The following is a 16,887-nucleotide window of genomic DNA, read 5'->3' on the forward strand; positions in this document are numbered from 1 at the left end:
TGTTGAAGTCACCGACTGTGACCGTAACACATGCGACCGTTCTTCAGTGATGGAATTATCACCCATCCAAGAGTGGACACACAAATAATTCCCCACCGGTCACACCTTTTCACACTGCGAGAGCCACTGATCGATTTCCCCGAATTGGTCCTCCAAAAACCCCACCTTCCTGTGGGTGCAACAAAGTTTGTCGTGTCCAAAACCGTGTGTCTGTCTGTGTATCAGCGGACCTAACATTTATCTCCACATGTTGGACACCAACATGTCCATCAACCTGCTCCGTCCTCCTTTCTCTGTAAGAATTTTACAAGCGGGCAAGTGTCCTTGTGGAAAGGTAAACAAGCTTGTAGAGAAACCATAACATCAACCTTTTGAGCAGTTTCTGTCTCTCTCTCTCTCATTGTGTTGGACGCCTCCCTCTCTCTCTTAATAGCACCACAGTTCATAGGGTCAATTCTGGACCCCGTCACAAATTAGGATAATTTCTGGACCCCGTCACACCCCCTTCCTTTTAAGAAAATTTTTACGAAGGGAAAATTTGAAGATTTTTTTTAAAATGTGCAAAATTAGAAATACTGTATATTTTTTAAAAGCGAGGTAGTGTCTACAGCTTCAATGTCCATTTAGGAATCGGATGACAGAGGGGAAGAAGCTGTTCCTGAATTGCTTAGTGTGTGCCTTCAGGCTCCTGTATCTCCTACCTAATGGTAACAGTGAGAAAAGGGCATGCCCTGGGTGCTGGAAGTCCTTAATTATGAACGCTGCATTTTTGAGACACCGCTCCCTAAAGGTGTCCTATACAGCCCTATCAAGTCACTTCTTGTTCTCCTTCACTCCAAAGAGAAAAGTCCTAGCTCACTCAACCTTGCCTCATAAAACATGCTCTATTCCTACAATGAAGGGACCAGAGCTGAACACAATACTCAAAGTGTTATCTCACTAGAGTTTTATAGAGCTCTAACATTTTCTCACAGCTCTTGAATTCAAACCCCTAACTAATGAAGGTCAATACACCATGCACCTTCTTAACCACTCTATTAACTTGTGTGGCCACTTAGTGGGATCTATGGATGTGAATTCCAACATCCCTCTGTTCTTTCTCACTGTTAACAATCCTACAATTAACCCTATTCTCTGCCTTCAAGTTCAACTTTCCAAAGTGTATCATTTCATACTTCTCTGGATTGAACTCCATCTGCCATTTCTCAGCCCAGCTCTGCATCGTATCAATGTCCCATCGTAACCTATGCCAACCTTGTACACTTTCTACAACATCAACAACCGTTATGCCATCAGCAATTTACAAACCCACCCTTCCACTTCTTCATCTAAGTCATTTATAAAAGTAACAGAGAACGAATCCCAGCAAAGATCCCTGCAGAACACCACTGGTCACAGACCTCCAGGCAGAATACACTCCATCTGCCTTCTGTAAGCAAGCCAATTCCAAATACACATAGCCAAATTTCCCTCGATCCCATGCCTCCTTTCTGAATGGGTCTACCTTGGGAATCGAGTCGATCTCCTTAATAAAATCCAAATATACCACATCCACCACTCTACCTTCATCAATCTCTTTTGACACTGTGTCGTTGCGGGCAGTGGAGTGAGCCGGGAGTAGAGTGGAGGCCTAAGGGCTTTGGCTCAACGGGCTTCGGCGGAAGACCGGAGCTGCAGAGCTCTCACAGCTAGTTGCTGTAAGTATTGGTAAGTAGTCCTGCTTCCTTTTACACTTATAACTTTAAAAGTATTGTTAAATAGTGTGATAGTTAGCTGTATTGGGGCAAAGGGTTCTTGCATAACTAATACTAGTACATTAAATTAACTATATAGCATGGAGCAGGTGATGTGTTACTGCTGCAAGATGTGGGAACCGGTAGACCCCACTGAGGGACACGGCGACTACATTTGCAGCAAGTGTTTGCTGCTCGAGGAACTCCAGCTTCATATTGATGAGCTGCAGTCCGAGCTTCAGACACTGCAACACATCAGGGAGGGGGAGAGTTACCTGGACTCTGTGTACCAGGAGATAGCCACACCTAATAGATTAACTAATGTAGATTGCAGTCAAGCACAGGATGGTGTGGCTATGAGTGAGGCAAGTAGGGGAATCCAGGAGGTAGGGCTGGAGGAGATGCAGGCCTTGCTCTTGTCAAACAGATTCGAGGCTTTAACTCCCTGTGAGGGCAGGAGCGGGGACTGTGGGGAGGATGAGCAACCTGCCCATAGCACCGTGGAGTGGGGGGCCATTCCAGAGGGGGGAGTCAATAGAAATGTTGTAGTAATAGGGGACAGTATCGTCAGGGGGATAGATAGGGTTCTCTGCAACCGAGAGCGAGAGTCCCGAAGGCTATGTTGCCTGCCTGGTGCCAGGGTTAAGGACATCTCTTCTGGGCTGGAGAGAAACTTGCAGTGGGAGGGGAAGGATCCAGTTGTCTTAGTACACGTCGGTACTAATGATATAGATAGGACAAGGAAGAAGGTTCTGTTACAGGAATATGAGCAGCTAGGGGTCAAATTAAAAAACAGAACCTCAAGGGTAATAATCTCTGGATTATTACCTGAGCCACGAGCAAATTTGGCTAGGTTAAATAAAATTAGGGAGTTAAACACGTGGCTCAAAGACTGGTGTGGGAGAAGTGGGTTTTGCTTCTTGGGACACTGGCACCAGTACTGGGACAGGAGAGAACTGTTCCGGAGGGTCAGGGTTCACCTGAACCGGGCTGGGGTTAGTGTCCTGGCGAATCATATAACTAGGGCTGCAGAGAGGTCTTTAAACTAACTAGTTGGGGGGAGGATTCTAGAGAGCAAATAATTAAAAAGACAATGGAGAAGGTAATGGATGTAGGTAAAAGTGGAGAAATAAAAAGACAGAGTGTGTCAGGAGGGGAAAGAATGTACGGAGATAAGCGTAAAGTTGTACAAAAGGAAAAGGTAGGAAATAAGTGTCAAACATATTTGAAAGTCCTTTATTTGAATGCACGTAGTATTGGGAATAAAATTGATGAGTTGACAGTACAAATAATTACGTATGGTTATGATATTGTGGCAATTACGGAAACATGGCTGCAGGGTGACCAGGACTGGGAATTAAACATACAAGGGTATTCGACAATTAGAAGAGACAGGCAAGAAGGAAAAGGAGGTGGGGTGGCTATGTTAATAAAGCAAGAAATCACTGCAATAAAGCGAAATGATATTGGCTCAAAGGATCAGGATATCGAAACAATTTGGGTAGAAATAAGAAATAGTAAAAGGAAAAAAGCAGTGGTGGGTGTAGTCTATAGGCCTCCAAACAGCTGTAACTCAGTTGGTCGGAGCATAAATCAGGAAATAGTTGGGGCTTGTAATAAGGGAACAGCTATAATTATGGGGGATTTTAACTTTCATATTGACTGGACTAATCAAGTCGGACACGGCAGCCTTGTAGAAGAGTTTATTGAGTGTATTCGGGAGGGGTTCATTGAACAATACGTTACTGAGCCGACAAGGGGGCAAGCAGTCTTAGATCTGGTCCTATGTAATGAGACAGGACTAATAAAAAATGTCCTAGTAAAGGATCCCCTTGGAATGAGTGACCATAACATGGTCGAATTCCATATTCAATTAGAGGATGAGAGGGTTGGATCTCAAACAAGCGTACTGAACTTAAATAAAGGAGACTATGATGGTATGAGAGTGGAATTGCTTAAGATGGATTGGGAAAATAGATTAAAGGGTAGATCGGTACTTGATCAGTGGTGTATATTTAAGGAGTTATTTTACAACTATCAAGAAAAATATATTCCACTGAAGAAAAAAGGGTGTAAAAGAAAAAATAGTTATCCGTGGCTAAGTAAAGAAATAAAGCAAAGTATACGACTAAAAAGAATGTTATATAAGGTAGCTAAATCTAGTGGGAAGATTGAAGATTGAGAAGCTTTTAAAGATCAGCAGCAAATAACAAAAAGATTGATTAAGAAGGGGAAGATAGATTATGAAAGTAAATTGGCGAAAAACATAAAAGCAGATAGTAAGAGTTTTTATAGTTACATAAAAAGAAAAAGGGTGGCTAAAGTAAATGTTGGTCCCCTAGAAGATGAGACCGGGAAATTAATGGTAGGGGACATGGAGCTGGCGGAAACGCTGAACAAATATTTTGTATCAGTTTTTACAGTAGAGGACACTCAAAATATCCCAACACTGGATAAACAGGGGGCTCTAGGGGGAGAGAAGCTAACTACGATTCAAATCACCAAGGAAATGGTACTTGATAAATTAATGGGACTGAAGGTGGATAAATCCCCTGGACCGGATGGCTTGCATCCTAGGGTCTTAAGGGAAGTGGCGGTCGGGATTGTGGATGCATTAGTGATAATTTTTCAAAACTCGCTGGACTCGACAATGGTCCCGGCAGATTGGAAAAATGCTAATGTAACTCCTTTATTTAAAAAGGGCAATAGACAGAAGGCTGGGAATTATAGGCCAGTTAGCCTAACATCTGTGGTTGGCAAAATGTTGGAATCGATAATTAAGGAAACAGTAACAGGGCATTTGTATAAACATAGCTTAATAGGACAAAGTCAGCATGGCTTTACAAAAGGGAAGTCATGTTTGACAAATTTGTTGGAGTTCTTTGAGGACATAACATATAGGGTAGATAAAGGGGAACCAGTGGATGTGGTGTATTTGGACTTCCAAAAGGCATTTGACAAGGTGCCACACCAAAGATTATTACTTAAAGTAAAAAATCATGGGATTGGGGATAATATTCTGGCATGGGTGGAGGATTGGCTTTCTAACAGAAAACAGAGAGTTGGGATAAATGGCTTATTCTCAGACTGGCAGTTGGTGACTAGTGGTGTTCCACAGGGGTCGGTGTTGGGACCCCAACTCTTTACAATCTATATTAATGATTTGGAGAAAGGGACTAAGTGCAACGTATCGAAGTTTGCTGATGACACAAAGATGGGAGGGAGTGCAATGAGTGCGGAGGACATTGAAACCCTGCAGGGGGACATAGATAGGCTGAGTGATTGGGCAGACATTTGGCAGATGAAATATAATACTGACAAGTGTGAGGTCTTGCACTTTGGCAGGAAAAATAATAGAGCAAATTATTATCTAAATGGAGAGAAACTGGAAAGTGCTTCTGTGCAAAGGGATCTGGGGGTCCTGGTGCAGGAAACACAAAAAGTTAGTATGCAAGTGCAGCAGGTGGTCAAGAAGGCCAATGGAATGCTGGCTTTTATTGCTAGGGGGATGGAGTATAAGAACAGGGAGGTCTTACTGCAGTTGTACCGGGTATTGGTGAGACCACACCTGGAGTACTGCGTGCAGTTCTGGTGTCCATATTTAAGAAAGGACATACTGGCTCTCGAGGCAGTGCAGAGAAGGTTCACTAGGTTAATTCCAGGGATGGGTGGGTTGATGTATGATGAGAGGTTGAGTAGATTGGGACTCTACTCATTGGAGTTCTGAAGAATGAGAGGTGATCTTATTGAAACATATAAGATTGTGAAGGGGCTTGATCGGGTGGATGCGGGGAGAATGTTCCCAATGATGGGTGAAACTAGGACTAGGGGGCATAATCTTAGAATAAGGGGATGCCGTTCCAGGACTGAGATGCGGAGAAATTTCTTCACTCAGAGGGTAGTGGGGCTGTGGAATTTACTGCCCCAGAGAGCTGTGGAAGCTACTACACTCAATAAATTCAAAACGGAGATAGACATTTTCCTGGATAAAAATGGCATTAGGGGATACGGTGAGCGAGCAGGTAAGTGGACATGAGGCTAGGTTTAGATCAGCCATGTGATCTCCTGGACCAGTTTTCGATAGCCTGGATGGGTCGGAGAGGAATTTTCCAGATTTTTTCTCCTCAATTGGCAAATCGGTTTTTTTCCCCCAGGTGATCACATGGGTTTGGGCGGGATGAATAATAAAATAAAATGGGCGGCATGGTGCCCTGTTGGTTGGCACTGTTGCCTTGTGGGATTCGGTGAAAACTAGAGTTAAGATTGGATCAGCCATGTTCTTGTTGAATAGCGGAGCAGGCTTGAGGGGCCGATTGGCCTACTCCTGCTCCTTATCTCTTATGTTCTTATGTTATGTTCTTATGACACTTCCTCAGAAAAGTCAATCGGGCTCATGAAGCACATCCTGCCCTTCACAAAGCCATGCTGACTAACCCTAATCAGACTATGCTTTTCAAATGCCCATTAACCCTGTCTCTTAGAATCCTCTCCAACAATTTGGCCATCTCGAACTCATTGGTCTAGAACTTGCAGTGTTATTCTTATTTCCAGTTCCAGATTATTTACTGTTTATGTTCAAGATCAACTATTTTGCTGCCCATTGGCAAAAGACAACCTAAGAGGATGCATGCCTCTGCATTTTGTCTCCAAGAAGCTCAGAATTATGGTGGATGAATACTAAAAGAAAAACAAGAGGAGGAAAAATACACTATTTCTTTCTTTGTGGATACATGCTGGTACTTAGGCAAATTTTATTCAAAGATCGAAGAAAAATTTATTATCAGAGTACATACATGTCACGCCATAAAACCCTGAGATTCTTTTTTCTCAGACATACTTAGCAAATCTATAGAACGGTAACTGTAAACATCACAAACTGTCAACTGTATACAAACTGTGTAAATGCAGATAAAAAATAAATAGCAGTAAATAACGAGCATGAAATAACAAGATAACGAGCATTAAAATAACAAGTCCTTAAATGGGTGTAGTTTTCCCCTTTTGTTCAAGAGCCTGATGGTTGAGGGGTAGTAGCTATTCTTGAACCTGGTGTGCGAGTCCTGAGGCTCCTGTATATGTTTACTGTACCTACTTTAATACTTTATTTTTATATAAATCTTTATTCTTTATAATTAGTGTAATTCACACCCTAACCTACACCTCAGCCAATTCTTAATACATGTAAATATCTAAGGTGAATAAAGTAGATCCTTAATTAAATATGAACATAATTGATATTTAATTATAAATTATTTAACATTCACAAGGAGGGTTCCTCCCTTAGGCCTACGATCAGTGGGATAGATTCTCTGACTTACTACCTCGCTAAGCGTTTAACAACTATGCTACCTCTCTGTGAGCATCACATCACTAATTTGACCAACGTTGTTAAAACATTTGAATCCTGAGAACATAATGGTCAGTTTCACCGTGGTGTCCCTGTTCACAAGAGTTCCCATTAAGTACAGCTTGGTCCTCCTGCAGTCAAGGTTTGTAAGGGTGCCATTAACCCTTACATCACCATACTCCCTCTATAAGGGGAACTACAATGAACAAATGGACAGAGTGGCCATGGGCTCACCCTTGTTGCCGGCTATTACTAATTTCTACATGGAGGACTTTGAGGAGAGGGCTCAGAGTTCATCCCCTTACACCCCAAATACTTCTTCAGGTACGTCAATGACACCGTGGTAGTGTGGCCTCATGGACTCCATGCACTCCCACAGAAACTGTTCATCTGAAACCCGCTCACTCAGACTTATACCTCAAAAATAACAGCCACCATCATGCCTCCCAATGTAGAGCGGTTCTTTCTACTTTGATTAACTGTGCAAAAACTATTTTGGGCCTGGAGAGTCTCCACAATAAGACAATTAAACACAATGTTCCCACAGGATGGCTACAAGGTGAAGGAAATCAATTGGGCTTTTAAAAGGGCCGACAGAAAAAACAGGAAATTTGACAATGAGGAGGAATCCGTTGCAACTGCTGGTCTTCCCTGTTTCCATGGTTTCTAGAAGGATCGCCAGGATCCTAAGAAACACTGGATTAAAACTATCCACAATCCCGTAAGGAAGCTCAAGCCACAGCTTATGAGGGTCAAAGATGACCTGGGACTTAGGACAGTTGGCATTTACAGGATTACCTGTGTATGTGGAGCAGTGTATATCGGCCAGACGGGACACACAGTGGAACCCTACATCAAGAAGCACAGTGGGTGTGTCTGTTTCGGGTTACCTGAAGAAACTGGCAGAAGAACATGGCATTCACAATGGCCTAGGATTGACTTGGACGGCACAAGGCAACTGTGCCACGCCAATGGTTTTTGGGACCACCTGGTGAAGGAAGCTATTGAAATGAAACTAGATGAAAAGAATTTTAACAAAGACAAAGGTCTTGCTCTAAGTAAGAGCAGGAATAAATGCGGCAGAGCAGAAACCTGATTGGATGAGGTTTAACAAATACTTATTGTATTTGGCAGGAAATTTTTTCTATAATGATCCTTGTGAGATCAGAGCTGAACGAGCCTGTTCCAAAAGGGTGCTCCACAGCTTATTCAGAAGGTCATGGAGAGGATTGTCCATGATGGATAAGTTTGTCCAGGTTGTAGTCAAGGACCGATCCAGCTTAATAATGAGTTTATTTAGTCTTTTTACATCACAGCACCGATGCTGCTCCCCCACAAGAAGGGCAAAGAAGATAGATTGTCATCGAAACGTCAGTTATATCGATATTAGTGCCTGGCTGGAAGCCCGAGAAGAGTTTATTCATTACTTAATGGTTGTTGCTAATTACTTTTGAGAAGGTACTTGAAATGCTGCAGTCCCTATGACGGGAGTTACTTAAGATCGATGCATTTTTAAAGTGAGATAAGGAGCAGTCTGCGCTACGAATGAGCCACCGCTTTTTCAAACTCCGAGAGTCTAGACACGGCTGCTCGGCCACCCGCTCCGCTCCCCTTGACACCCGATTCAGTTATTATTCGGCCATCCGCGGCTCAGCTCCCGAGACATGGAGTCGGTGTTCGTGACGGTCGGAACCACGAGCTTCGACGAGCTCATCGAGGAAATTTCCTCGGAAAAGATCATTGGGGTGAGTCAGGTCTGCGGCTGCAGCCCGGACTGAACTTGAGGAAAAGGAAAGGCGGGGCGGGGGAACGTTTCACATACCCAATCAGCGGCTACGTTAGCACGGTGAACCTTGTGAAGCGCTTATCCAATCATTAGCCGAGATAATAGACTGACGTTCACGTCATCCAATCAGCAGCTGAGATTCTGCTGTCTGAACTACCTAGGTTGCCCTGGCACTGATGGACTGGGAGAGCAGTAGAAGTAGTGGCGTAAAGTCTTAAGGAGAAAGTACAGAAGCTAAAAAAAAAAGTCATTATGGAGCAAAATAAAAGGGAAAACAGGACTCAAGTCGGGTCTACTCGACAGGTTAAGGATGGTATTAGTTCCAAATGGGAGCCTTATAACGTGTCTGAGAATTAGGAGCAGAGTAGATTTCAGCGAAAAGCAGCCCGAGAGGTTTGATAAAGAGGAAAAATAGTTTAGCAGTAAAGTTGCAAAGAACGTAGCCGTAGATTGCAAACACTTATGCCTTCATAAGTTTGTAAGAGTGGAGATCAGAGGGATACAAAATTATCAGGTGTATAGACAGTGAATCTTCTACTTAAGCCATCACCTCTACTGGGGCATAGGCCGCCAATAGCAGCTGGCCCTTGTCAAAGGTTTCAAAGGTACATTTAATATCAGAGAAATGTATACAATATACATCCTGAAATTCTTTTTCTTTGCAACCATCCACAAAAACAGAGAAGCTCCCCGAAGAATGAAAGACAGTTAAATGCTAGAACCCCAAAGCCCCCCCCAGCTCACCCCTCCCACACATGAGCAGCAGCAAAGCAATGATTCCCCTTCCCCACCAGCAAAAAAAGGCATTGGCACCCCCACCAAGCTCTCAAGTGTGCAGCAAAACATCAATAAAAAACAGACTTGTATCCCAAAAAACTATTTGTTCACCCAGTAATTGGACATACAACAGGCTCTCTCTCTCCCTCATAAGGGAAAAAGAGGTGTCCCTGTTTCACAGCGAGAGAGGAGTCATAACAAACAACTCACTGATTTACAATATTAAAAGTTCATTGTGTCGCTTTGTCCGAGCTCTGTGCCCAAAGAACTCGGGTCTCTGGGCACGCAGCCAGCTCGCTGCTTTTGATCTTCCGTCTCCCACGACACACCGATTTCCTGCAGAGGCACCGACCCCGAGTCCGCCCACCTTCAGAGTACAAAATCCCAGAACCCCAAAGGTGTATTAGTCTTCACGGCTGCGTCCTTGGCGTATCGAATAACGGCCAGTCGTGAGACCCTGAAAGTGGGTCCCGTTCCCGCTAAGAACCAAAATCAGCATGTAACTCCAGGTCAGGGTCTTCAAAAGAGCCCTGGAAGGGAAAAATAAAGCTATTAAAGATAGAAATAGGGCTGTTTCCAAAGATGCAAGCAAAGGAGTCGCCGTTAGGTGCCATCGTCTCCTAAGCTGGTAAATTAAAACCTTTCTTTCAAGTTGTTCCCAAGTGTAGCCTTGAAGATCATTCTCTTGGGGCTGAGTTCTTTGTAGTTTCTGCTGGCATCTCTGTAGCACTGGGTTTTACAGGATGAGGTTACCAGCTCCATATCCAACCCTACTTCTTTTGCAGCCATCCATGGCAGAGTAGATAGACTGTTTTGGATCATTGTTTAGTTGCATCATCCAACTTCTATTAAGCCTCAAGTGACAGATGGCTACCCCGACATTCTCCTGTAAAATATCTTGATATAATTTTTAATGCACTATTCCCTCATTGATTGCAAAGCAGGCCCAAACCATGATGCCCCTTCCACTATTCTTCACAGTCGGGATGAGGTTTTGGTGTTTTTCCTTCAAATAGGCAGGAAAGTAGAGGAAATAACAGAGAATCTGCAGATGCTGGAAATCTGAGCAGCACACACAAAATGCTGGAGGATCTCAGCAGGCCAGGCAGCATCTATAGGGAGAAGCACTGTCGACGTTTCAGACCGATACCATTCGGCAGGACTCAGCCCAAAATATTGACTGAAATTTTTTCCATAGATGCTGTCTGGCCTGCTGAGTTCCTCCAGCATTTTGTGTAGGAAGATGGAGGGGGCAGCGTTGCTCTGTTGGTAAAAAATGAAATCATACCATTAGGAGGAGGTAACATAGGGTTGGAAGGTGTTGAATCACTGAGTATAGAGCTAAGGAACCACAAGGGTAAGAAGACCCTGTTGAGAGTTTTATACAGACTCCCAAACAGTAGTAAGGATGTGGCTTCCAAGTTACAACAAGAGGCAGAAAATGCATGCCAAAGGGGCAATATCACAATAGTCATGGGGGACTTCAATATACAGGTGGATTGGGAAAATCAGGTTGCTGCTAGATTACCAAAGGGGGAATTTCTAGAATGCCTATGAGATGATTGATCATGTTTGAGCCCACTAGAGGATCAGCTGTCCTGGATGAACCAGAATTAATTAGAGACATTAAGGTAAAAGTACCCTTAAGGGAAAGAGATCATCATAAAAGATCATAAATTTGAGAAGGAGAAGCTAAAGTCAGATGTATCAATATTAGAGTTGAGTAAAGGGAATTACAGAGGCTCAAGAGCGGAGATGGCCAGAAATGATTGGAAAAGAATACTAGCACGATTGACAGCAGAGTGGCAATGGCTGGAATTTCTGGAATCAATTTGGAAAGCACAGCATATACACAGCCCAAAGAGGAAGTATTCTAAAGGCAAGATGACACAACTGTGACTAATAAGAGAAGTCAAAGCCAACATAAAAGCCAAAGAGAGAGCATATAATAGAGTAATGATTAGTGGGAAGTTAGAGGATCGGGAAGCTTTTAAAAACCAACAGAAGGCAATTAAAAATGTCATTAAGAAGGTAAAAATGAAATAGAAAAGTAAGCTAGCCAATAAATTTAAAGAGGATACCAAAAGTTTCTTCAGACACATAAAGTGTAAAATAGAGGTGAGAGTGGATATCAGATTGCTGGAAAACAATGCTGGAGAGGTAGCAATGGGGGACAACAAAATGGTGGACAAACTGAATAAGTATTTTGCATCAGTCTTTACAGAGAAAGACACCAGCAGTATAGTGGAAGTTCCAGGTGTCAGGGAGCATGAAGTGTGTGAAGTTATCATAACTAGAGAGAAAGTTCTTGGGAAACTGATAGAGGTGGCTCAAGAGATTATGGAGGCATAGTAATGGTCTTTCAAGGATCACTGGATCCTGGAATGGTTCCAGAAGACTGGAAAATTGCAGATGTCACTTCACTCTTCAAGAAGGAAGGGAGGCAGAAGAAAGAAAATATCAGCCAGTTCGTCTGACCTCAGTGTTGGGAAGATGTTAGAGTCAATTATTAAGGATGGGGTTCTCAGGATACGCGGAGGCACATGATAAAATAGGCCATAGTCAGTATGGTTTCCTCCAGGGAAAATCTTGCTTGACAAATCTGTTGGAATTCTTTGAAGAAATACCAAGCAAGATAGACAAAGGAGAATTGGTGGATGTTGTGTACTTGAATTTTCAGAAGGCCCTTAACAAGGTGCCACTCATGAGTCTGCTTAACAAGCTATGAGCCCATGGTATTACAGGAAAGATTCTAGCATGGATAAAGCAGTGGCTGATTGACAGAATGAAAAGGGTGGTAATAAAGGGAGCTGTTACTGGTTGGCTGACAGTGACTAATAGTGTCTGTGCTGGGACTGATTCTGTTTACATTTTATGTCAATGATTTGAATGATGAAATTGATGGCTTTGTTACAAAGTTTGCAGACAATACAAAGATAGGTGGAGGTGTATGTAGTTTTGAGGAAATGAAGAAGCTATGGAAGGACTTAGACATATGAGGAGAATGGATAAAGTATTGGCAGATGGAATACAGTGCCAGGAAGTGTATGGTAATGCACTTTGGTAGAAGAAATGCAAGGGTTGACTATTTTATAAATAGAAAGAAAATACAAAAAACTGAGGTGCAAAGGGACTTGGGAGTCCTTGTGCAGGATTCCCTAAAGATTAATTTGCAGTTTAAGTCTGTGGTGAGGAAGGCAAATGCAATGTCCGCATTCGTTTCGAGAGGACTAGAATATAAAAGCAAGGATGTAATGTCGAGACTTTATAAAGCGTTGGTGAGACCGCATTGGAGTATTGAGAGTAGTTTTGGGCCCCTTATCTTAGAAAAGACATGCTGAAACTGGAGAGGGTTCAAAGGAGGTTCATATGAAGAGTGATGGCTCTGGGCCTGTATTCACTGGAATTTAGAAGAATGAGCAGTGACCTCAATGAAACCTATCAAATAGTGAAAGGCCTTAATAGAATGGATGTGGAAGGGATGTTTCCTATGGTGGGGAGAGCCTGAGATGAGAAGACACAGCCTCAGAATAAAACGGAGATGAGAAGGAATTTCTATAGCCAGAGAATGGTGAATTTGTGGAACTCTTAGCCGCAGGCAGCTGTGGAGGCCAAGTCTTTCTGTATATTTAAGCTAGAGGTTGATAGATTCTTGATTGGTCAGGGCATGAAGGGATACGGGGTGAAGGCAGAGACTGCGGCTGAGAAGAAAATTGATCAGCCCTGATGAAATGGTGGAGTAGACTTGATGTGCTAAATGGCTTAATTCTGCACCTTTATCTTATGGGCTTATAATCAAACATAGTGGTGTGCATTTCTGCCAAAAAGCTCAGCTTTTGTCTCAGCTATCCACAGAACATTGTAGCACATCCAGGTGGCCTTTTGCAAACTTGAGGCGTGCAGCAATTCTTTTTCAAGAGCAGTGGTTTCCTCCTGTGGTGTCCTTCCATGAACACCATTCTTGTTCAGTGTTTTTTTCAGAGTGCCTACATAAACAGACTTTAACAAATTCTAGAGATTTCTGCAGGTCTTTTGCTCTTACCCTTGGGTTCCTTTTCTCCTCCTTCAGCATTGTTTGTTCTGCTCTTGGTGTGATCTTTGCAGGATGCCTATTCCTAGGGAGAGTAGCAACAGTATTGAATTCCCTCCGTATATTCACAATATAGGTTCACAAACTTTTTCTTGCAACTGTATATTGTCACTGATTCTAAATTCTGGAACTCTAACCCCAACCTTGCAACACTGAGATTATTTTCACCCAAAGTTGTGGCAATTTGGCAAGAATATTCAACAATTCAGGTGGACATTAAATGCCAAGTCTAGCAAGCAATTCCCATGTCCTGTAAATAATTTTTTTTTTTGAAAAATGGTTACATTTATTGGTTTTGAATGTACTTCATTTTATGTGTATTTTTAAAATAATTTTAAAGGACATGCTTAAGGTTCTCTTCAATCTTTTCAAATGTTCTGATCAAAGAATGAAAAACTGATCCATCATTAATGTTTGCTAAAGCTGTAGAATATGATGTATTGATCTACAAACCACATATACCATATGACTATATTTCCACTCATTCCCACCTTCTTCATTTTGCTTCACCTTTCCAAGATTATTTAGAAGTGCCACTGAAACCCAAGAATAAAATATCGATATAAAGCTCTTTTTTTTTCATTCTCCCCTTTAAACCATATAAGTGCATGCTTATTTTATTCAGATGATCTATAATAAATTTGTCCATAACATTCATTACAATGGATGGTCAACTCATATTTTTGACCCAAGTTATTTTTAATACCTTTTTGAAAATGGGAGTAATGTGCTCTACAGCTCTCTTTCTTACATGCAGTGATTTCTGGAGAATTTGTACTTGAATCTGTAATTTTATCCTCAGTTCACTGAGGTTCGTAGGATGCTTCTTGTCTGGTACTTAAGGCAGAATCAATTACTTTAAAGAATGGGTGACACAGTAGCGTAGAAGTTAGTACAACACTATTACATCTCGGAGCATTGGAAGTTTGGAGTTCAATCCCGGATCCTCCTTAAGAAGTCTGTATATCCTCCCTGTGAAGTACATGGGTTTTCTACCGGTGCTCTGGTTTCCTCCCACCGTCCAAAGACCTACAAGGTAGGTTAATTGGTCAATGGAAAGTTGCCCCATTATTAAGTTAGGATTAAAATAGGACTGTCAGGGGTTGCTGGGTGGCACAGTTTGAAGGGCATAAAGGGCCTATTATGTACTGTATCTCTAAATAAATAAAAATAAATAAATAAATTTCCACAAATTTACTAACCATATACGCAACAATGCTTTGTTACTGATCTCTACCTTCTTCAGATTTGTTAGCTATCTTCCTTCATCAATTATTGTTTACCTTAGATTCTTCAAGAGCTGGGCTACAGGAGGCTGATTCTTCAGATTGGTCGTGGATCTAAAGAGCCAAAGCCTTTTGTTGGAACAAATTTTACTCTTGAAATTTATAGGTTCAAGGACACCATAGCAGATGACATTAAGAATGCTACACTTGTCATTAGTCATGCCGGTGAGTGTTTCTGTACTTCTCAAAAATGAAACATAAAGTACTCTAGCTGTTAGTTGTTAGTTCAGTAAACTAGGCACAATAGCTTATGTAACTATGGTGGGCATTCTTCATTAAATATTTTCTTTCCTTGCCTAATATGCACACTTTCAGTGAGAATTTCTTGACTGGCAATAGAAATCTTGGCAATACCTCCTTGTGCAATTGAATCCGTGATTTCCTCACTTGCAAACCCTAGTCAGTTTGGTTTGGCAACAACATCTCCTCCACAAACTCCATCAGCATAGGTGCACTACAAGGCTGTGTGCTTAGCCTCCTGCTGTATTTGCTTTGTGCTTATGACTGTGGGACTAAGCACAGCTCCAATGCCATATTCAAATTTGCTGATGACATCACTGTCGTAGGGTGAATTAAAGATGATGATGATAGGCAATTAGGAGGGAGATTGAAAATCTGGCTGAATGGTGCACAGTAACAACCTTTTACTCAATGTCAGCAAGAGCAAGGAGCTGAATATTGACTTCACGAAAAGGAAACTGGAGGTCCAAGAGCCAGTTCTCTTTAGGGGCCATGAGACAGTTCTCATCAGGGGATCAGAGGGGTAGAGAATCAACAGCTTTAAATTCCACAGTGTCATCATTTCAGATGACCTGTCCTGGGACCAGCATGTAAGTACAAATATGAAGAAAGCACAACAGTGCCTCTACTTCCTTAGGAGTTTGTGAAAATTTGGCATGACATCTACTGTATAACTTCAATTAACTTCTATACCTGTGTGATGTGTAGGGCTGGTATGGAAATTCCTACAAAAAGTACTGGATATGGCCCAAGCAACACAATGCTGGAGGAACTTAGCAGGCCAGCCAGCATCGATGGAAAAAAAGTACAGCCAATGGTTTAGGCTGAGACCCTTCAAGCAGGACTGGAGAAGAAAAGATGAGGAGTAGATTTAAAAGGTGGAGGAGGGGAGAGGGAAACACAAGGTGACGAGTGAAACTGGGAAGGGGAGGGATGAAGCTGGGAGGTTGATTGGTGAAAGAGATACGGGGCTGTAGAAATCTGATAGGAGAGGACAGAAGGCCATGGAAGAAAGAAAAGGGTGGAGGAGCAACAGAGGGAGGTGATGGGCAGGCAAGGAGGTAAAGTGAGAGAGGGAAATGGAAATGGTGGGGGGGGGGGGGGGTGGGTGGCATTACCAGAAGTTCAAGAAAACGATGTTCATGCTATCAGGTTGGAGGCTACCCAGACAGAATATAAGGTGTTGTTCCTCCGACCTGAGTGTGGCCACATTGCGACAGTAGAGGAGGCCATGCATTGACATATCAGAATGGGAATGGGAAGTGGAATTAAAATGGATGGCCACTGGGAGATCCCACTTCTTGTGGACGGAGTGTAGGTGCTTGGCATAGTGGTCTCCCAATCACGTATTTGCTGTACAAATCACTCTCTCACCTAGATGGGGTCAGTTGTGCTGTGAGGATTACATTCCTTGACTTCTCTAGTGCCTTTAACACCATCCAGCCCAAGATCTTAAGGCACAAACTAACGGAGATGGGAGTAGACTCTCACATGGTGGATTGGATAGTGGACTACTTGACAGATAGACCTCAGTATGTGCGGTTGGGAGACTGTAGGTCTGACACGGTGGTCAGCAGCACAGGAGCGCCGCAGGGAACCGTACTCTCTCCGGTCCTGTTCACCCTGTA

At 42.6% G+C, this 16,887-nt stretch overlaps 1 protein-coding gene across 1 annotated transcript in view; it reads left to right on the forward strand.

The window, feature by feature from the left end:
• The first annotated feature begins 8,672 nt into the window (after nt 1–8,672).
• Nucleotides 8,673–16,887, forward strand: part of alg13 (ALG13 UDP-N-acetylglucosaminyltransferase subunit) — a 103,345-nt gene continuing 95,130 nt past the window's right edge. The window contains exons 1-2 of the mRNA XM_073059862.1: nt 8,673–8,825; nt 15,022–15,184. Coding sequence (XP_072915963.1) covers nt 8,745–8,825; nt 15,022–15,184 — 244 coding nt within the window. The 5' untranslated portion in view covers nt 8,673–8,744. The remainder of the gene's footprint in view (nt 8,826–15,021; nt 15,185–16,887) is intronic.

The sequence above is a fragment of the Hemitrygon akajei genome, chromosome 10 (assembly GCF_048418815.1).
Source record: "Hemitrygon akajei chromosome 10, sHemAka1.3, whole genome shotgun sequence".
Taxonomy (NCBI): Eukaryota; Metazoa; Chordata; class Chondrichthyes; order Myliobatiformes; family Dasyatidae; genus Hemitrygon; species Hemitrygon akajei.